Below are 21,724 nucleotides of genomic sequence, written 5' to 3' on the forward strand. Positions count from 1 at the left end.
ACACACACACGCGCGCGCGCACACACACACACACACACACACACACACACACACACACACACACACACAGGTACACACACAAGGGTTCAGGTTGGGTTCTTCCAGATGACGTTGGTGTAGAGCATTTGCTGCGGCATTGCCAACTGTGTTGGCACATCACGTCTCAAGTCACTCGTGAACAGCATTTGCTGCGGTATTGCGTGGCGCTGCCTGCCTGCCACTGGCAGAGGTGGCTGCTCAGGCTGCGCCTCCGCCACCACAGCAGTTCCAGTACTGCGCTCGCGCTTCTGCTTCATGTGCTTGAGCGACGTCTGCAACCTCGCAACATCCGGGTGGCCCTTGCCCAAGTTCTCCTCCTTGATGCTCAGCGCCTCGTTGTAGTGCCGCGTTGCATCGCTGTCCTCCGCAAGCTCTGCCAGCACATCTGCCAGGCGCTCGTGGCTGTTGGCTGCGTCGACGTGGCGGCCACCGAGCAGCTTCACGCGCAGCGCAAGCGCTTCCCTGTGCGTGGCCGCCGCCTCTTCAAGCCGCCGCGCACCGTGAAGGGAGGTGCCGATGTTGTTGAGCGACGTTGCAACCTGCACGCTCTCCGGCCCGTGCACGCGCTTCAAGGCCGCCATGGCCTCCTTGTGCATGTCGACTGCTGCGTCGTGATCGCCCTTGCTGTCGAGTACTTTCCCCGCGTTGTTCAGCAGCGCTGCCCGCAGCAACAGCACTTGCTCGGCGTCGGCATTCTTGCCATCGCAGCTATCATCATTTCCACTGTTGTTGCTGTCATCACTCTCGTCGTAATTGTTGCTGTTGCTGTTGCTGCTGTTGCTGTTGCTGCTGTGGTTGTTGCTGTGGTTGTTGTTGCTGCCGTCATCGCCACTGTTCTCGTCATTGCTGCTGCTGCTGCTGGACTCGAGGGTGCGCATACGGTCCCACGCCTGGTCGAGCACAGCCTGCGCCTCACGCGCCTTGTGCTGTGCCAGCAGCAGGCCAGCGTGGTTGTTGAGTGCGCTGATGACCTTGGTGTCTGACGGCGAGAGCTTGGCATCGTAGATGTCCAGTGCGCGCCGCACATTGGCAATTGCGGCGTCGATGCGGTCAAACTGGCCCTGCACGACAGCAACCTGCAAGCACACGTGCGCATACGCGAGCGACTGCTGATCAGGGTGACTTGGGAGCGCAGCCTCTGCCGCGTCAAGATACCACTGCCTGAGCTTCTCCTTCACGGCGTAGTTGAAGGCGGAAAAGCCCATGCCGCGGCGGATCGTGCCGGCAATCATGGTTGCGTCGCTCTGCTTGGTCGCCTCGGCCTTCTCTGCGTCGATGCGAGCGAGCGCTGTTGGCAGCGCAGAGAAGTCTGTCAGAATTCCCTCGTGCATGAGCGCCTGTTGGGCGCGTGGCACGCGCACCTCAAACGCCGCCGTCTGCATACCGCAGTTGATTTCCCACAGGCACCACGACCGCTGCAGAGGCACGGGGTCGTACCACGGGGAGAAGATCACGGCGACGCGACCAATGTCATCAATGGCGGAGGAGAACGTGTTGCTCCAGAAGTCGTGCGGCAGCGCCGTGGTCGACACCTGGTTGTTGCACACGAGGTCGAACCAGAAGTAGGTCGCTGGGTCCTCTGCTGCCATATCCTGCATGACGCTGGCCACTTCCTCAAACGGGAAGCGCCAAGCGTGCGAGATGAACACGGTGGCACGCCCAACCAGCGATCGAGCACCTTGCCCTTGCTGTTGCTGCGTGTTGTTGGTGTCGTGCAGGCGTCGGAGCTTCGCTCTGATACGGGCCGAGGCGTCCGCGTAAGAAGCTGCGGTGCGCTGCTTGTCCGTGTCGCTTCGAATGGCAGGAGTGGTGTGTGATGGTGGCTCGTCTGACTGCGATGATGTAGGTGTGTGGGTGTGGGCGTCCTCGTCAGCGACATCCCTGTCGCCGTCGTTATCCGCGGTGACCTCCTCTACCGCAGTGTCACCGCGACACAGTGACGGCAGCAAAGATCGAGGGCGCAGGCGCCCTGAACGCGGCTGTCCCGGACTGCTTCGTGTGCCACGTGACGCATCCGCTTGCGTCACTGCGCGCGTGATGAGCTGCGCGAAAGAGCAATCGCTTGCGAATGTGGCGGGAACAACCACATGCTGGCACACGTCTGCCGTTGTCCACGCCTTCTTCGATGCCTTCTTCGATGCCTCATCCCCGGTTTTCTCCTGCTGCTGATCTTTGACCTTGAGGGCCTGCACTTCTTCCAAGAGCAAGTTGATCACCCTGATGTCAACGCCAGTCGTCAAGTAGCCGTTTCCATCGTGCTCAAGAGACGCGTACGACGTGCGATCCCGACTGGCACCCACGCCCATGCTGTTGCGTGCTTGGTTGTCCTACCCACTCGTTGTAGATAATTCACTTCCACATGGTGAATTTTCAGCACAGGACGGACGATGATGAGCAGGGTCGCAAACAGCAGCAGCAGTGTTGGTGTTGTGGCAGTGCTGCTGGTTGTGGTGCTTGTTGTCGTTGTTGCTGTTGGAGGGAGCCATGCGGTGGAGAAGGCACGTGATGGAGACAAGGAAAGGCGCAGTTCTGGAGCTGGAGTGCAGGCGTTTGCTCCTCCCGCAAAGACCGACGTGTTTGCAGACGAACAAGGACAAGATGCGGTTGCTTCACAACAATCTGGCAGTGCTGCCGCTGACGCCAGATGTAAGTGTGTTGAGTGCTTGTGTATGTGAGTTGTGTATGTGAGTTGTGTTGCTGTGTTTGGGTGTGCGAGTTGTGTTGCTGTGTTTGGGTGTGCGAGTGGTGCTGCTGTGTTTGGGTATGCGTTGTATATGTGCGCGCGTTGTGTTATTGTGTTTTGTGTATGCGCCTGAGCGCAAATTTTGTCACATCACTTTTGATTTGCTGCGTCCAGCGTCACTCACTACTCAACTTCCCTCGTTGCTCACATCGCTGATCGCTGCAACAGTACCAAAGTACGGCCTGATGCGGATGGAGTGGCAAACACCGATTTATCACGTGGAGGCGAGGAGCTTCGACAGGGCTTTAAGCGACGACAAGCTGCGCACGCTACGACAGGTCGTCTTGGCCAACTTCAACTCGTTCGTCGAAGCACACGGCGATGAACTGGTAAACAACAGCTGGGAACACAACGGCGTCAACGACGCCTTCTTCACTTGGCAGCGGGAAGGCGGCTGGGAGCGCCGGTTCAAGGACCACCCCATCATCCAGCGATTGCAGCGCCTCTTTCACCTGGTCACAGACACATACCTGCACGCCATTGGCGTGTCTCAGGTGAGGATTTCCGCTGTACCTTCCTCTCGACTGCCCTGCACACGTCCATGCCGGAAGGATGGCGTGTGGCAGTGTATTGGATCTGCTTTACCAGTGTTTGTTCACGCTTTCATGCTCGCGTGGCTTCCTGTCTCTCTTTGGCGCTGTCTGTTGGCGCCTGTGTATTGTGTGTGTGTGTTTTCTGCAGGAGACGGTGGAGCAGCGTGATCGGGAGTTGCAGGCATGGGCCACAGTTCATCGAGGGTGTATGGGCCACCCACAGCACACTCACCCAAACAATGTCAGTATGTGCGCGTGAGAGAGAGAGTGAGTGAGTGAGTGTGAGTGAGTGAGTGTGTGTGTGTGAGTGTGTGTGTACGTGAGTGAGTGAGTCATTATGTGAGTGAGTGAGTGTATGTGTGCGAGTGAGTGAGTGTGTGTGTGTGTGTGAGTGAGTGAGTAAGTGAGTGAGGCATTATGTGAGTGAGTCATTATGTGAGTGAGTGAATGAGTGTGTGTTGCTGATGGATTCCACGGGTTGTGCGCAGATGGTATCGGGAGTGTTCTACGTCGCTGTGCCCGAGGACGCGGGGCCAATTGTGTTCTCTGACCCAAGGTGCGTTTGTGGTGCATGTTGTACGTGTTTGCGTTGCGTTGATGTTGTGTGTTGCTGCCTGTCTGTGTGCCGCGTTGCACGCATACATGCATCATTGTCGTACATTAGTGCATGTACTCGGACAACCAAACCTCTCCGTCGTCGATTGCTGCTCAGACATCAGCTTCCTACCCCTTCCCTCATCCGTGTCACATGCACATGTGATCAGGGGACCGTATCCGGGTCTGGACGGCACGATTGTGGTTCAACCAAAAGCTGGCGACCTCATCTTGTTTCCAAGCTGGCTCCCGCACCAGGTCATGCCCACCGCCTGCACGGAACCGCGCATCAGCATCGCCTTCAACATGCCAGGTGCTTGTATGCGTGTGTGTGTGTGTTATGTGTGTGCATGTGTGATGTGTGTGTGTGATATGAGTGAGCGTGTGTATGTGTGTGCGTGTGCTTTGTTTTCGAACTGTGTTGGCAAGAGATGCTTCAGCTTACTCAACTCCCGCCCACCCAACACAAACACACACACACACACACACACATACACACGTTCCGCCCACCATCTGCCAAATATTCCACTCTTCACCCATGACACCATGACAGGCGACTGGGCCGACACAGCATCAGTTGCTGCGCACTTTCCACTCACATTCAACTGATGCACACATACACGCACAAACATGCACACAGACACACAGACACACACACAAGCACACAGACACAAGCACACAGACACACACGCACGCACACGCACACACAGACACACAGATACACAGACACACACACACACACACACACAGACACACACACACGCACACGCACACGCACACACAGACACCACACGAGAGCAAGGCCCAGCCACACACAAGCGACCCGTCATGCTGGCATGGATTGGTGTGCCTTTATGGTTATGGGGACGTTTAGTCAGACAGTAAGGATACACGAACCAATAGACAATGCATCACACGCTAATGAAAGGCACAAATGGAGGGTGGGAAAGAAGGGGAAGAGCGAGAGGGGGGGGGGGCGCTGAGGGAGAAAGGAGAATTTCGGGAAGGCAAGACCACGAAGGTTTGCACGCCACACAACCACCGACTTGTTGCAACACGAAATGCAAGCTCATGCGCGGCCGTTTGCGGGCGGGAAATCGACGCGATGGCGCAGCCAGTCCTCGTGCAGAAGACTCAGGCGCTGCGGATTCAGGAGCAGCTTTCGACCCCTGTGATGGTGGTGGTGATAGCGAGAGGGGTGGGAATGCGTGAAGAAGGGAATGAGTATATATGTGTGTCGATGTACAGACACACAGACCGACAGGTTCACAGTGTAGACGACGGGCATATTGCCACGTACACATACACACACATGCACCCAAATACACTCACACACGCACACGCACACGCACACGCACACACACACACACACACACTTGTGCGCACCGTATGAGTCGCCTGTCTTCTTCGTCGTGCTCATCAAGGTAAAACGTTCCCCAGGCGTGGTGACGCTCACCCTTCTTAAACTGCAATGTGTGCAACAACGCAGATATTGTTGCACCACACACGTGACGACACAAATAAAATGTAGCAAGCGAGTGTGGTGGTGAGCGAGCACGAACGTTGTTGTTCGTGATGATGACTGACACCTCGGGCGCGTGAGGATGAATCGACACACAGCGCTGCACTCACAAAAGCGACGGGTTTGCTGCGTTGCATGTAGAGCGGGCAGCACGCCTCCGTGTGCTAGGGAGCAAACAAACAAACAAACAAACAGAACGTGGCAACCAGTGAGAAGCAAGATGCTCAGCTCAGATGCTATCCTTCTGTCGACCACAGTGGAGGCACACGCACACACGCACACACATACACACGCATGGGCTGTCTCTGTACACGAGTGCATGTGTGTGTGTGCATGTGCGAATGTCTTCTCTCCCTCTTCCTCTCTCCCTGCGTGTCCTCGCTTGCGTATGCCTACTTGCAACAGTACTGTCCATGGCTGCTCACCGGCACAGGCGGAAGGGGGGCAGGGACGTCTTCCTCGAGGGCGTAGCAGTCTCCACACAACAGGCACACGGCCTTTTCCACGACCACACGCTCCTCCTTGCTGTACTTCGCGTGGAACTGGCGGGGGGGGGGGCGAACGCACCATGACACCGTGAAGCGGATGTGCGCGAGTGGTATTGTGAGGTGGTGTGTATGAAAGGGGGAGCAGGTAGCAATGTTTGGAAGGGGAGGCAGGGAGAGTATGTGGCGCAACCATATCTGGTCTCCCATGTGCGATTCGAAAATGGCTGGGCGCAGCACACACAAACCTTCTGAAATGTTGGTGGCGGCTGGAGGAGACGAGGCACTTCTGGTGGATGGCGGCTTGGCAGTCTGTGCACAGACACAGGCAGACACAGGCAGACACATACACACACGCACACACACACACACACACACACACACACACACGCACGCACACACACACACACACACACACACACACACACACACACACACACACACACACACACACACACACACACGCACGCACAGACACAGGCACGCACAGGCACACACATGCACGCACACGCACACGCACACGCACACACACATGTATATATAAACACACACACGCACGCACACACACATGTATATATACACACACACACACAATGTAAGCGCTGATGCAGTCGATTTAATGGGTGAGACAGGCACTCAAATTGGCGCAAAACTTACTCTTGAGCACAGCCCACGGTCGACTTGTGCTCGTACGAGAGAAACTTCCGGAACGCAAACGCGCGCAGCCATCCCTTGATGAGCTGCGATGGCTCCAGCAACTTCGCACGCAGACTCGACGCGTCGCTCCAGTCGACACCCGCAAACGTGTCTGCATTGAAGCAGGGAAACCGTTTGTGAGTGGATGTGTGTGTGTGTGTTTCATGAGTGGCTATGCCCGCACATGTGTATGCGTGTGCACGTGTGCATGTGTGTGTTTTTCACTTGATTGTGTGCGTGCGTGTTTGGACAAGCTCTACAAGCACGATTCAGCACCTTTGAGATCGAGAAAGTTGACAAACATGTCAACGACGGAGGGCGAGTCGCAGCGCACAGACTCAGGCACGCACAGCCGTGTCTGTACACGCAGGCACAGTTATGACATGTTTGTGAAATGAAGCGGTGACACATTAAGCACCACTGTTTGGCAACACCACCAATGCACCATTGCACATACGCGCAAGATAAGACAGGCAGACACACAACCCTCTCCCCTCCAGCACATACATACACACAAGCATGCATGCACGCATGCACACACACACACACATTCACGTACGCCTGCCCTCACCTCGTAGAGGGTGCACTTGAGGACGACGAGTAAACGCAGGGCGTGCTCCACGGCCTTGCAGATTGTGTTTGCGTCATTGTCCAGCGCGCGTTTGCATGCCTCCACTTCGTCGTCCGTGATCTTCGTGTCGTCGCCCGTCAGCATGGCGTGGACGAGGTCGTCAACGGCCGATCGGTCAATCACGGGTGCGCCGGCGCGGCCTGACACGTGCGGAAACGGTTTCGACGGGCACGCGAGGCGCCGGCCAAGCACTGCCGCTCGAACGGAGGGCGGCAGGCGCGGTGACGATGTTGACGGCGACGTTGATGATGATGATGATGATGCCGCCTCAGGTGCACTTGACGAGGGAGCTGGTGGTGGCGTTGAGTTTGTTGCTTCCATGCGGGCAGACAGCGCATCTGTGATTGCAGTTGTAGCGGCAACGGCGCTCGCGTTGCTGTCATCATCGCTGTTGTCACGGGTGGTGTCGTCATTGCCAGCGCTTGTGTCTTCCTTCGCGCCCTCTGGCCTGTCTGTGCTTGGGACGGGCTTGTCGGCAGGCTTTGAAATCGGACCATCTGTGCATTTGTGGTTGTGGCAGAAACAAAACAATGTGAGCGATGTCGCAACCAATACCACAACAGGTGCACAAACAAACAAACAGACAGACAGACAGACAGACAGACAGACACACACACACACACACACACCTTGTGCTTCCGCCGGCCAGAGTGTGACTTTGCCAATCTTGTAGGGATCAAATGCTGTGACGACAAACGCATGACGAGCGGGTTGAGAGAGGAAATACTCCAATCGCAGCAACGTACACACAGACACATGCCTGCATATGACGTTGCGACAGAGCGTGGCATGGCCGTATTGCATGGGGAAGGTACACGACAACTCACGCAGGGGCACGGTCGTCTTCTTGTCCAGGCCTTTGGCAACGTAGCAGCACTGCACATCAATGAGCGATGGGTTCCTCAGCACGATCACAAACGGGCCCCTGAAGGCAGGTGCGTGTACATGTGCATGTGTTGTGAGCAGCAACACAGAAAGAAAGTCCGCACACGCACGTGTATGTGTGTTCATGTGTGTGTGTGTGTGTGTGTGTGTGTGTGTTGAAATGCATCTCCAATAGTGCGTCCAGTATCGTGAATGTGAACAACGTGGACGTACGCTTCGTGGGGGGAATCATCCTTGATTTGGATGACAAGATGATGCTTGGGGATCTCGCCAGAGCCGTCGACTGGCAAATCGGGGACACATGCGTACGAGTGTAAGATGAAAGCAGTGATATGTGCAACAACAACAAACATGGTCACAGCACCACACAGAGACACAAACCGACGATTGTGGTAAAACATGTGGCACAGCTTCCCACGTACAGCAGGCACGGCCAGCAGCGTGCTTACTGCGTGGGTCTTCGCTGAATGCCGTTGCCGTTGAGATGCGAATGCCTTCGACCTCCCGCCACTCGCCCAGCGCGGTGGTGAAGCAGAGAAACTCAAGTCCATTCTCCAGGTCAGGCTGCACGCGAGAACGAGCACGCGTGGAGCGAGAAGGCAGGCAGGGACAACGAGCCCAAACGTGAGCGGCGCGAACACACATGCGTGCAACACAGACAGGTCGGTAGGCAGTAGTACGGCAGCATGAAAACACACAGGCATGACTCGCTAGGATTAATCGCCTGCACCAACACCGCCACGCAACACTCAAAACATGCACACAAAACACACACACACACACACACACACGCGCGCGCGCGCGCAACACAAATCACGCACGAATCACGAACGAATCACACAACGTACGCGGGGCACGATGGGTCTGGACTCAATGCCGCTGACGAGCGACTGGCGAGCGACGGCGTGGGCGAGGACGAGGCGGCAAAACGCCCCAAAGTCCGCGGGCTCGAGCGGATAGTGCAGAAAGGCGCCAAACAGGATGGTCAGGCAGAACTCAGACGTGTCGCTGGTGGCCGTGCGCGGCAATGCGAGATTGGAAGGCGATGTGACGTGAGGGATCGATTTGGGATGCAAAGCATGCACGTGGATAGGAGGCGACAACAGACACACGGAAACAAAGGTGTCGTGGTTGATTTGATTTGTTTGTTTTGTGTTGCTGTGCCGAATGCGGGACACCGCTTGCGTAGACAGCTTACAGTTCGAGCGGCGTGCGGTAGTTGAACATGCCGCCATTCAGCCAGCGAAACTCAACTGAGCGAGAGAGACAGAAAGGGGCAGACAATGAGACGCGCCGCACATGCACACGCACGAGCGTGGTGAGCAATTGGAAGTAACCGCAACAATGCGCACAAGCACGTGAGTGGACGTGGAAGTCAAGTTGATTCGAAGCACACACACACCCACACCCACACACACACCCCACACCCACACCCACACCCACACCCACACCCACACCCACACACACACACACCGCACGCATACAGTTTAGTATGGCTTCAACGCACTTTGCTGCAGGCGCTGCATGAAGGAACGGGCCTGCTCTGGGTTTTGCATGCCAATGTGCGTCGTCTTGTACAGGAAGTACTTGCAGGAGAATGACGGCTGATACGCATCCACCGTCGCTGTGTGTGTGTGTGTGTGTGTGTGTGTGTGTGTGTGTGTGTGTGTGTGTGGTGCGAGGGAGACAGCGAGTGGGCCATTGAGAGTGAGAACGTATCATTGAAGCGTCAAGTTGAGCAGCAACGAGTGGTTTCAAACAATGGAACCAAGAGGAGCTCAGTGCGAGTACTTACTCTCAATTGTGTGCGAGAGGTAGTGGAGGAACGCGGCTTCGTCGCGCAAGCGCAGCCTGAAACAGCAGGGGGCACGCACGAGTGCACAAGCGAAGTCATGAAGTACACTCGCACGAGGATTAATGCATACACACACACACACATGCATCGAACAAGCAGACCGTGCGAAGGCATTGAGTGAATGAGTGATGCTCACCACGCCTGTTGCAGAGGATCGTCTTGCGCAGATTCAATTGCTCGTCCGCTGTCATGATACAGACAAATGGGCAAGCATACAGAACCACAGGCGATGAGCACACGTCTTTGGCAATGATATCAGCGCTTCACAGCCACACACAGACAGACAGACAGACAAACAGACACACACAGATACGCGTGTGCGCTGACCTGAGCCACCAGATGACGTCTGAGGAGAAGCCGTACTCGCCGTCGCGTGCAATGTGGGCCTCTGCAGCAACGGGCAGTGTCTCTTGCGCGCCAAACATGCGGTACTGTTGCATGATGTTGACCACGCGCGGTGCCCCAGCCGTGAAGCTCAGACAGTGGTGATGCGCCAACCTGCACACGCACCACGGGGCGACGAGATAATCAGCGCGAGAACAGCAGGTGGTTGTGTGTGTGTGTGTGAGGTGGAAAGGGATGTGAGTGCGACTGCACACACACTCAGCAAGCAGCCAGCGAAGCAGGGCATCGGCATCCAACACAACACACACACACACACACGGACACGCACACACAGTTGTCACAAGCAACAGTACGCTGAACGCTGACTTACACTTTCGGAACGACGCAGCCAGACACGCACAGGTCTGTCACACTTTGGCAGATGGGGCAGCGTGACAAGTTCTGAACGGTTGCGGTTGCGCACGTGTTTAGGGATGCGCGTGTACACATGTGAGTGAAGTCATGAAAGACGTCATGATGTGAGACAATGTGTTTCCGCGCACATCAAGCCACACACACACACACACACACACACTCACGCACACACATACCCATACTCGTACCCCTTTGCATTCGTCATGAATGTAATGCTGGCACAGCTGCATGAACTTGTATGCGCCTGCTGCACGCGTTATTCCAACGGCAAACGACTCCGGTGGTTCGCGCGCGTCAGACAAGGGCTGCAGAAGCTCCCTGACCAGTCGCCACAGCAATAGTGGTTCGGGAAAAGGACAAGTGGGGTGAGCAAAGGAAAAGCAGCCGACCGACCGAACGTGTTTGAGTTTGAGCATTAACGTGCAAACACATGCAACCATGCACACACACACACATACACACATACACAGACACCTGCACGCATGCACAACAGACCTGTTGCTGTGTTGCTGGCACTGCTCGCTGACAGGGATGGAGTAGATGCCAAACATGGACGCGCCACGCTGGGTGGTGATGGAACGCTGGCACACAACGCACGTTGCCTTTGGTGCGCGAGGCTTGATGACAGGCTCTGTTCTGTCGGGGGAATGATGGCGGCTGTGGTCGCTCTCATCCTCGCTGCTGTCAGGCTCCATACGGTGCTGGTTGCAGTGAACGGAAGGAACAATGATCCGGCGGAAGAAGAGGCGGGGATGGGTCAAGGAAAGGCATCAGAACAAAACAAAGCCCATAGGACGTATCTGTACTGCAAGGATAGACTTTGTCACTCACACAGACACACACACTCTCACACAGACACAGACACAGACACACACACACACCAACACACACGCACACACACACCTTCATGAAGGCGGTGGATTGCTGCAGCATCTTATCAAGTAGTTTCTGCTGGCGTTTCTTGGCGCGTTTCCGCTGCTTCTTCGTCTTGGCGCCATCGCTCTCCTCGCTGTCTTCGTCGTTCTCGCCGCGCAGCGCAGCAATGAACTCGCGCAGAGCCGGCACGCGCGACAGCGACGTGAGGAACCCCTGCAGCGGCGTGGTGTTCTAGCGGTGGTGGCGATAGGAGAAAGAAGAAATGGTGCAAGGTGTTGAGCGTTGTGTTGCTTGCAGGCAAATGTGCAAACAACGCGGTACACAAACAAAGCACACAAGCAAACACACCAACAGCCACCCAACCAATCACACCTTGAACTGCGTCATCATCTGCTCCACGAGAGTGCGCAGGAGGCGCTCGTCGTGATCCGAAAGGCCACTGCCATCGTCACAATTGCTCGCATCATCACCATCGTCGTCGTTGTCATCCCTCTCATCCACGCGTGCGGCCTGGTTGCGACTGCGTACAAACACGGACGCGGCGATGAAGGACAAGCACGCGCCGACGACAGACGGGGAGTAGCTTGGCGTGCCTTTCAATGACAGCATGGCCCGCAGCAGGTTGAGCTGTGTGGACAGCATGGCTGTAGTGTTGGGAGCACAATCGCCGTTTCACATTGATGTGGGCGTGTCACACGCACGTGTTTGCGAGGCCGTGTAAGTGGAGCGAGATGGTGTGTGTTTGTTTATGTGTGTGTGTGTGTGGGGGGGGGGATAGAGAGAGAGCGTGTGATCGCATGTGTGTGTGTGTGTGTGTGTGTGTGTGTGTGTGTGTGTGTGTGTGTGACCGTGCAACGCCACGAAACGTCAAGAGGAATCAAAGCGTGGTTGTGCCACCCATGTCATGGTCGCTGCAAGGGCACCGTGACCAGCAGCGATAAACACACACACACACACACAATATCATACCTGGTGAAGCAAGGACAGGGGACAATGACATGATTGAGCCAGTCCGCACTTCGTGGTACTCGGTGACCTCATCACCAGGCAGCCTGAGGCATGAGTTGTGTTGGGATTGACGGTGCGTGAGAATGTGTGGCTGGAATTAACGTCACATTAGCACATACACAGACAGACAGGTACACGTACAGACGCAGCCTGGCAAGTACACACACGGCCATCGTGCACGTTGCGTGACGCAGGTCACTGACTTCATGGCTGTGTTGAAGTTGTCAATCATGTTGTTCATCTTTCGGAGATCCGTGGCAAGTGTTGCAATGAGCGGCCAGTTGATGTCCGCCCACATTTCCTTCTTCATTTCAAAGTAGCCCTGCAAAGCAACGCAAATCAAAAACCAAGCAGCAGCAGCAGCAGCATATGAATGCGAGGGGCGCATCACACAGGTTTCGGCAACTGCAGCACTGCACGAGCGCAAGCCGTGCCTTCATACCATGAATAACACGAGCACAGCATCGGTACGAAAGTTGCGACAAGCGCCATCACAACAAGAAGGACAACAACAGCGACAAGGCTTCTGAGCGCACCTCTCGCATGTTGCCGTGGGAAACGGTCGCTGGATGGAACTCTGCCACGCGCTCAATGGCGGCACGAACAGCCGCGTGGGAGCTGATTTGCGGATCCCGAAAAGCATACGCGTCGATGCTGCTGCCTTTCTGGCGACCAAGGGCAAGGAAGCTTTGCACCTGCAATGGGATGAGCGTGAAGTATGTGTGTGTGCGTGTGTGTGCGTGCGTGTGCGTGTGTGTGTGTGTGTGCGTGCGTGTGTGTGTGTGTGTGTGTGTGTGTGTGTGTGCGTGTGTGTGTGTGTGTGGACATAACCATACAACCGAATCGATTTGAAGCCACAAACATGATGACGACCGACAGCATTGGGTGCAAGCCAGAGCGCGCACAAACAACACAAACACAAAAGACAAAACGGCGCAAACAAACGCAAAAACATAAGTAAACAAAAGCACACGGACCTTGTGGTCGATGAGGGTCTGGAAGTTGCCTGTGACAATGGGGTTGTCCTGGACGCTGAGGAGGAGGAAGCGCTGCATGTCTGTGAGCAGTGCCGCAAAGGAGAGGCGGTCAAGCTCATCAACGCCCGCCATCGCTTCGTCAACCTGAACCACAGGCGTACGCACAAGATGGACACGAGGTAAGCACGACGTCAATGCAACATGAACACGGGAGGTTGGAGCAAACGAATAAGGTGTGAGCATAATGATAGGTTGATGCAGAAGCGGAGCGCGAGCGCTGCAGGCAGCGTTGGCGTGGGTTGCACGACTCACGCTTGCGTCACCACCGAGCACGTCGAGCCAGGGCGTGTCGTGGAGGAAAGATGTCTGCACGCGGGAAATGTACTCGTCCGTGCCTTCAAGCTCCGCGCACAGCCTACATTGCATGCAGGCAAACAAGGGCAGTTAGAGTGTGCAAGCGTGCGCGAGAGAAGGGAAGAGCGTGTGCCAGAGTGCACGACGATGGCTGGGCGTCACAGTGGCATCTGCACGCAGCAGCCCACATAGTTGGTGGTGACTCACTGCACAAGGAACAGGTCCGCAAACACGACGTTGGGCATTTCTGACGACGTGTACAGCAGCATCTGTCGTCATGGCGTGGTGTGAGAAGAGAAGTGAGTCAGTGATGTGGTTGAGAGAAAGGAGCACACGCAAACAAACAACCACACACGCACACACAAACAAACAACCACACACACACACCACACAAACACACACACACAACCACACACACACACACACACAACCACACACACACACACACACACACACACACACACACACACACACACCTGAAGGTGGGGCTTGGCACCGTTTCGCTTCCACAGGCCGATGCGCTGCCGGGCGCGAGCGGAGAAGATACGGAGCGGCCACACAGACAGCGCGCGCACAACCTGCACAACCAAGCAGCGATGTGAACAGAGGGGAGAGGGGAGGATGTTCGGCGTAGGTGAACACAGATACGCACACGAAGTAAAACAATCGTATGCGCGGGCGCGTGTGTGTGTTTCTGAACATATGCATATGAGTGTATGTGTGTGTGTGCGTGTCCGGCATCAACATTTGAGTGGAAGCAATTGGCGGTGGTGTCTGGACTGCACCTCGATCGGTGACTGCGGCGGATGCGACGAGCTCGCCTTGCCCATCTCTGCCAGCACATTCCTGGACAGAGCAGCAGCAGGAACAGCAATGTCGTCGACATGCGGCTTGAGAGGCGGAAACGGGGGAGGGGGACGGGTGCCCGTGTTGCAGACACGGAGAACAAATTGACACACAATCGCACACACACACACATTCACACACAAACGCATATACACGAACACACAACCAAACAAGCACACACAGCGTGCATAGCCAACGCAGCAGTACGAACTTGAACTGGTCGATGCTGGCGTGTCTGCAGATGGCACCGAGAATGACGGCAATGTGTCGGTGAAACGGAAGACACGTCGTGTACACGTCCTCGCTCGGGAACGCGAAGGGGATCTCGAGTACGGTGCGCAGTGCAGCGTAGCACGTACACAGGGTTGCCACCAGGGTCTTCTGCAGGTGGAACAGTTCAGCAAAGGGAACAAGCACGGGCAGCACGTGGTTGTGAGCTGCTGCAGAACACATGTCAAGGGGCTAAACAGCGCAGGTAGACAGTGGCAACCACGAAGGAATACAGACAAACGCATTTTTTCAGCCGAACACACTCGCACGAAAAACGAACTAGCAACAACGTACGGTGAGTGTTGCGTCTGGCGCTGCCAACTCTTCTTGAACGGCTGGAGACCAGAGGAAGAAGTACGCATGGCACGTCAGCGTGTAGAAGCACGTGGAGTAGAACGTGAAGAAGTTGTAACTGCAGTGGCGACAACATGTTCATCAAAGTACGTGCGTATGAGCTGCATATCATTGGTGAGCCACACACACACACACACACACACACACACACACACAGAGAGAGAGAGAGAGAGAGAGAGAGAGAGAGAGAGAGAGAGAGAGAGAGAGAGAGAGAGAGAGAGAACACGAGCTGCGGGTTGGATTTGCGCACGACAGCGTGATGGGTGGGCGTACGTTTGCTTGCGGTCCGATTCGAAGAGCACGAACATGTCGCGCTTGCGGATGTTCACATCGGCCAGCTCCGTAAGCGTGCACAAATCAGCAAACGACTGCACCGTCTCAGGGCTGCACAAGAGGTGGCGTGTATGTGTGTGTGTGTGTGTGGGAGTGTGTGTCAGTCGATGTGTGTGACAGTGATGGACGCAACGCTCAAGCCAGTGGTGCGTTGATGCAACAACGTCGAACAGCAGCACCAACAGCATCAGTGGAAATAGCCTTCTCACTTGGTGAGGAAGTCACGTGCAACGCTGTGGTCGTAGGCAATGTAGTCTTTGATGTCAAATGCGAGCGGCCAGAAGCGCCCCTCTGTGAAGAGCGAACTCCTGCACGCATTCGTGTCGCCGTTCACGCGGATGAGGGGAGCATTGACGGACTTGATCGTTGCTGTGCGCAATTTTACGCAAGCGCGCCAACACGCAAGCACGCGCGCATGTCTGTGCATGACACAACCACAGGCAGGCAGAGAAACACACACACACACACACACACACACCCGTACGCCGCACAGACAGACACGCACGCACGCCGCACAGACAGACACGCACGCACGCCGCACAGTCAGACGGGTGGAGACAAGAGGCGCGGGCGTACTGGGCAGCGAAAGTGGCCGGGGCGGAAGCAGCGTTGCCTTGAACGTGTGGGCGAGGGCACAGCGACGGCTGCATGAATCGAGCCAGGTTGTCCAGCAGCAAACGAAGAAGATTGCGCTCCAGCAAGTATGGCAGCAACTGCATGCAGTGGCAATGCAGTATTGTCAAGACGGGGGAGGGAGGGGGTTGAGAGGCCGAGAATGGAGGGACATGGTGTGTGTGTGTGTGTGTGTGTGTGTGTGTGTGTGTGTGTGTGTGTGTGTGTGTGTGTGTGTGTGTGTGTGTGTGTGTGCGTGTGTGTGCGTGTGTGTGTGTGTGCGTGCGTGTGCGTGTGTGTGTATGTGTGTGTGTGTGTGTGTGTGTGTGTGTGTGTGTGTGTGTGTGTGTGTGTGTGTGTACATGCGTGCACTGCAGTCACCCCACCTCGCCCGGGCTGGAGAAGATCTGGACGGTGAGACGAAGGTGCTCGCTGTTCATCTCGTTGACATCCGTTGCGTGTTTGTGCAACTCACTCAACTGCGCATGTACGTCCACACAAACAGGTGAACACGTGCGCACGTGTGATGGGACGGCGTGTCAGTGAAGAAAGCTCGGACACAACACGCACTGTGCATATGAAGGTGGAGTAACGCAACGGCACACGCACACACACATACACACAATCTCACATACTCGCAAATTCGCACACTCGCAAACACAAATACACACTCGCAAAAGCACACATACACACTCGCACACTCGCAAACACACATACACACCTCGTGATATTTGTCCATGACGACGCGTGTGAGGCGAGCCTTCATCTCTGGGGTGGGGATGAGGCTGACGAGTAGCACGGTGATTGATGCGCGCAGCTCACTGCAGATGGCCAGCCTGACCGCTCTCTCAACCCAGTCGAACCCCTAGCGTGTTGGTTTGCGGAGCGTGGTTGGCAGAGCACAGGTTTTAGTGACAGAGCTGACAGTGAAAGGGGTCCAGCAACAATATCGTAGCCATGCCGCAACCATACGCGACAATTGCACATGCTTGCATGTGGACCACCACGCCAACGAGCAAGCACACGCACATGCAAGGGCCTGAACCCACCTACCTGTTCAGCTTCAAGGTCCCGCACGCATCGCCAGATCATGCAGCGCAGGGCCCAGTGCAAATCGGCCATTTCCTGCAGGAATTGGATGGAGGGGCGGTGCTAGCGGTGTTTGAAGCAGCGCCACACAGGAAGGGAGGGAGTGCATGTGTGTGTGAGTGAGTGAGTGTGTGTGCATGAGTGAGTGTGTGTGCATGAGTGAGAGAGAGTGTGTGAGTGAGTGTGTGTGCGCGCGTGAGTGAGTGAGTGAGTGAGTGAGTGAGAGTGTGAGTGAGTGAGTGAGTGAGTGAGAGTGTGAGTGAGTGAGTGTGTGCATTAGTGAGTGAGTGTGTGCATTAGTGAGTGAGTGAGTGAGTGAGTGAGTGAGTGAGTGAGAGTGTGAGTGAGTGAGTGAGAGTGTGAGTGAGTGAGTGTGTGTGTGTGCGCGCGTGAGTGAGTGAGTGAGTGAGTGAGTGTGAGTGTGTGTGCATGAGTGAGTGTGCGCATGAGTGAGTGAGTGAGTGAGTGAGCGAGTGCGTGGTGCAACAGAGCAACCACGAGCCAGGCCAAGTCAGCGTATGAGTCAGGTTGACACAACGCCATTTGGCAACCCCATTAACGCACATCTGTGAGGGCAAAGCGGAGGTGCTCTTTGAAGCACGCGCGAAGGGCGTCGAGCTTGCCAGCAGCAATATCCCGCTCAAGTGCACCTGTGTCCGGCGTCTATGATGGTGACGAGGCACGTGGACGCGCCCACGGTGCACAAAACAGCACGCGTATAAGCTCACAGACACAGCGCCAATGCACTCGCCCAATGGCTGCCAAGAAAATACAGGCCAAGCACCTAGCACGGGTACAGCCACAAAACACACATGCACACATGCACACATGCACACACACACACATGCACACACACATGCACACATGCACACACACACACACACACACGCACATGCACACACACACATGCACACATGCACACACATGTACACATACGGCTTAGGTATAGAGAGGTAAGCACACGCAGCCAAGCATGTACCTGTGGGCTGTGGTTCGGGCAGCAGAAGCGGGTGTCCATGGCGGTGGACATGCCACAATCGCAGCTGCCGCCACTGGAGCTCATGTACATCACATACCGGTGATCCTCGTGGCCGCCTGCCCCAAGAAACAGCAGAGGACGAAGCGCAAGTGAGCCACAATCACTGCAGGTAACATCCCACGGTCACTCCACAGCCGCAACAAATTTGGCCTGGCCAGCTGACAGCCACCATAGCATGAAACGGCCCCGAGGTGCCAACTCAGAGCACGCGCAGGTGCACTCGTGCTAACCTTCGAGGAAGCAGGTAGGGCAGAAGGCTGTCACTTCCAGCTTCTGGCAGTCCAGGCAGCGGTAGGCAATCTGTGTGGATTGTGCACGTGTTGAAACTGGGGTCATGAGCACGGTATGAGGCTTGGCGGATTCAGAAGTGGGGCGGGGGGCAGTGGTGAAAGCTGCCCAGGCAGACGTACCTCATTGTGACCCCATTGCTTGTTGCAGACGCCGTGGGTTGGACCAAAGACGCGCTGCAGCACCGCGGGAAGGGTTTGAGAGGCACCGAGAAGTCGCTCATATTCCGGGTCGTCGTAGTCATACTCACTCAGGTCCGCCGCCCCATACTAAAAATGATGTTGAGGGGGGCAAGCAGAGCACGACAAAACAGAGCACCACGGCGCTCACCGTGTGAGTTGGGCGAAGCAAGGAGCAGGGGACGGAGCAAGGGACGGGGCAGGGGACGGAGCAGGAGCAGGAGCAGGGGCAGGGGCAGGGGCAGGGGCAGGAGCAGGACAGGCACTGCAGGAGCAGGAGCAGGAGAGCCGCCAGGACAGGCACTGAAAGACACACACACACACACACACACACACACACACACACACACACACACACACACACACACACAACAGGACACACACCTCCTCAATCAGCATGCCTGCCACCGTGAGCTGATCTGGGGGTTCCTGCGGCTCTTGGTCTGATTGCTGTTGCTCTTCATCCCTGGCGGCCTCCATTGCCTCCTCGTACCCCTCGGAGCTCATGATGATCCAATCAAATCAACGTGATGATGGTGATTGATTGATGGCGCCCGACACACGAAATGGTAGGGTTTTATTTTTCTCGTTTGTGGTTGGATTTGAGTCGTGTGCAGGCTGCCCGGCAGCACCACGCCGGCCTTGCACATGCATCTGCGCTGGTTTGGGGTGCAAGGGTGACGCACACGCCCCAAGCAACCGCTGTCAAGTTGCATCTTTCGTGCAAATCGTCGGCAAAATAGAGGAAATTTCAACCACCATCATCGACGATGGGCGATGATGTTTTTGTGCCTCTAATTTCGAGGTGTTGAGCGACGATGAAAGGATGAAGGCGAGCTGCCACCAACTCACCAAAGCGGGCACGACAAGACATGCCCAAGCCGGTAACCAAGAAGCACCTGACTCCTCAGGAGATCATGGAGATATGTGCGTGCCTGAGGAACATGAGGGGTCAGGGAACCCTGACAGAGAAGGAAACGCTTCTGGTTTTGCATGTGTACATGCAGTTGAAATTGGCACACTTGGAGAACCGGAGGAAGTCCAAGGGCAAGCGCTCGAATGGCCAGGTCGATGAACGTGCTGCTAAGCAGTTGGGGTATGTTGACACTCTTTTGTTACATAGTGTGCAAGCTGACGTGTTTGCATGTGTCAACTGTGACATAGATGATTCATTCGCATGGCCGACCTCACTTCACTCTTTTACCTCGGTCTGGAACAACACAGGGTTGGCCTCAGCACTGTGCGTCGGAAGTATGCAATGCTCAACAAGCTGTTGCAAGAGCACGGCATAGATGTGAGTTGAGGAGATGTACCTGCTGTGGTCAACTCATACACCAGCGTGCTGTTTGTCTTAGATCTGTTCATGTTGGCTCATATTCCATGTGCTTCGTGTCTGCAGGGCCTTAAGACACTTTCTGTTGAGAACCGCCGTGGCAAGGCGACACGGCTGCCGACACGTGTGCCCACGACAAAACGTGTGCTCAGGCAGGTTCGCGATCACGTGCGCATGCAGAGAGAAGGTGGACACCGCATCACGGCCGTACAGGTGCTTGACTTCCTACGCAAGCACAGGCATGTGGACGTGCGACCTTCGTTTGCTGGCGATGGTGACGACGAACTGGACAGGGCGGCGGCTCTGCGGGCAGTGCAGCGGTTTCTTCGTCGTGCGGGCTACCTTCGCGGCAACAAGCACGTTGTTCAAGAGAACCCGAGGCACAAGCAGCTGCTCGCGAAGTATCTGAAGGAGTTTGATGCAAACAGGAGGTTGCCACCTGACGAGCGCCTCAGAGAGGTGTGTGTGTGTGTGTGTGTGTGTGTGTGTGTGTGCCCATGCTGCTGTGTTGTCGATGTTTCTTCGCATGTGCAATGTTCCCTTTTCGTGTCTCACGTGGCTCAATTGCCTGTAGGTGTATCTCGATGAATCATACATTGACAGGAACTACAACAGGAACAGAGACTCCCTGTATGACCCCAACGACGGTCAAGACATGCACAGTCATCGCAAGATCAAGCGGGGTCGGCGCTACTGCTTTGCCCTCGCAGTTCAGGGCCCGGATCCGCGCGTGTGCACCGTCAGTGACCGCAACGACCGCGCCCTCGCCGGTCCTGTTCCAGGCACGAGCTGGATCTTCGACCCTGGCAGCGCACTGCAGCGTGAGCGGCGACAACAACGACAACAACAACAACAACAACAACAACAACAACAACAACAACAACAACAACAACAACAACAACAACAACAACAACAACAACAACAACAACAACAACAACAACAGCAGCAGCAGCAGCAGCAGCAGCAGCAAGCACCACCACCTCCTCCTCCGCCACCATCATCGTCACTTCAACCGCCACCGCCGCCATCATCATCACCACCACCACCACCGGCGTGTCTGCCTCCATTCCCCCTGCGAATTCCTCAGACTGACGGTGCAGGCGATGAGGAGCAGCCACAAGCATCGCAGTCATCAGGGGGCGAGTGCAGCCGGTGCAAGCAGCCAGGGCACACGCGGAAGAAGTGCCCCGTCGTTGAAGAAAGACCGGGCCTCAACAGACACTGAAGCAACCATCCCACACACAAAGTGTGGGTCGAATGGAAGTAGGCAAGGTACCAGGGGGAAGAAAGTGCCCCGGCGGTGACGGAGGACCTTCTGGAGCAAGACACAGAAAAAGCAAGGGCCTGTCCGCGGGAAGCTCCCGTGTGGGAAGCTTCCATGCGAGGTGACTATCATAGAAAGCTTTCAAGTTCTGAGCACTTCC

At 55.8% G+C, this 21,724-nt stretch overlaps 4 protein-coding genes across 4 annotated transcripts; 2 read left to right on the forward strand and 2 right to left on the reverse strand.

The window, feature by feature from the left end:
* Positions 1 to 45: 45 nt before the first annotated feature.
* PTSG_01684 (uncharacterized protein) lies at positions 46 to 2,345 on the reverse strand (the record flags this gene model as incomplete). Its single annotated transcript, XM_004997605.1, has 2 exons — positions 46 to 1,951; positions 2,030 to 2,345. The coding sequence occupies 2 exons, from the start codon at positions 2,343 to 2,345 to the stop codon at positions 87 to 89; spliced, it is 2,181 nt and encodes a 726-aa protein (XP_004997662.1). The 3' UTR covers positions 46 to 86.
* A 56-nt stretch (positions 2,346 to 2,401) lies between these two features.
* On the forward strand, positions 2,402 to 4,652 carry PTSG_01685 (uncharacterized protein). The gene is made up of 6 exons (XM_004997606.1): positions 2,402 to 2,685; positions 2,951 to 3,276; positions 3,464 to 3,556; positions 3,804 to 3,871; positions 4,080 to 4,222; positions 4,463 to 4,652. Exons 1-6 carry the CDS (start codon positions 2,427 to 2,429, stop codon positions 4,516 to 4,518), a joined length of 945 nt encoding a protein of 314 aa, XP_004997663.1. The 5' UTR covers positions 2,402 to 2,426; the 3' UTR covers positions 4,519 to 4,652.
* Positions 4,653 to 4,746: 94 nt separating this feature from the next.
* Positions 4,747 to 19,523, reverse strand: PTSG_01686 (uncharacterized protein). The gene is made up of 44 exons (XM_004997607.1): positions 19,352 to 19,523; positions 18,911 to 19,057; positions 18,731 to 18,800; positions 18,441 to 18,556; positions 18,026 to 18,124; positions 17,426 to 17,524; positions 17,094 to 17,237; positions 16,759 to 16,851; positions 16,337 to 16,473; positions 15,970 to 16,068; positions 15,701 to 15,811; positions 15,368 to 15,485; positions 15,015 to 15,184; positions 14,743 to 14,803; positions 14,434 to 14,535; positions 14,165 to 14,226; positions 13,916 to 14,018; positions 13,604 to 13,747; positions 13,163 to 13,321; positions 12,830 to 12,948; positions 12,588 to 12,670; positions 11,991 to 12,262; positions 11,646 to 11,849; positions 11,238 to 11,443; positions 10,931 to 11,060; positions 10,699 to 10,769; positions 10,311 to 10,481; positions 10,120 to 10,167; positions 9,924 to 9,979; positions 9,636 to 9,752; positions 9,327 to 9,381; positions 8,977 to 9,136; positions 8,578 to 8,692; positions 8,342 to 8,411; positions 8,071 to 8,168; positions 7,873 to 7,926; positions 7,184 to 7,740; positions 6,889 to 6,970; positions 6,574 to 6,724; positions 6,165 to 6,228; positions 5,857 to 5,973; positions 5,542 to 5,595; positions 5,296 to 5,375; positions 4,747 to 5,078 (listed from the first exon to the last, which is right to left on the reverse strand). The coding sequence occupies exons 1-44, from the start codon at positions 19,472 to 19,474 to the stop codon at positions 4,979 to 4,981; spliced, it is 5,391 nt and encodes a 1,796-aa protein (XP_004997664.1). The 5' UTR covers positions 19,475 to 19,523; the 3' UTR covers positions 4,747 to 4,978.
* A 316-nt stretch (positions 19,524 to 19,839) lies between these two features.
* Positions 19,840 to 21,525, forward strand: PTSG_01687 (uncharacterized protein; the record flags this gene model as incomplete). Its single annotated transcript, XM_004997608.1, has 4 exons — positions 19,840 to 20,063; positions 20,192 to 20,261; positions 20,367 to 20,759; positions 20,875 to 21,525. 4 exons carry the CDS (start codon positions 19,840 to 19,842, stop codon positions 21,523 to 21,525), a joined length of 1,338 nt encoding a protein of 445 aa, XP_004997665.1.
* Positions 21,526 to 21,724: the final 199 nt, after the last annotated feature.

Source organism: Salpingoeca rosetta (genome assembly GCF_000188695.1).
Source record: "Salpingoeca rosetta unplaced genomic scaffold supercont1.3, whole genome shotgun sequence".
Taxonomy (NCBI): domain Eukaryota; class Choanoflagellata; order Craspedida; family Salpingoecidae; genus Salpingoeca; species Salpingoeca rosetta.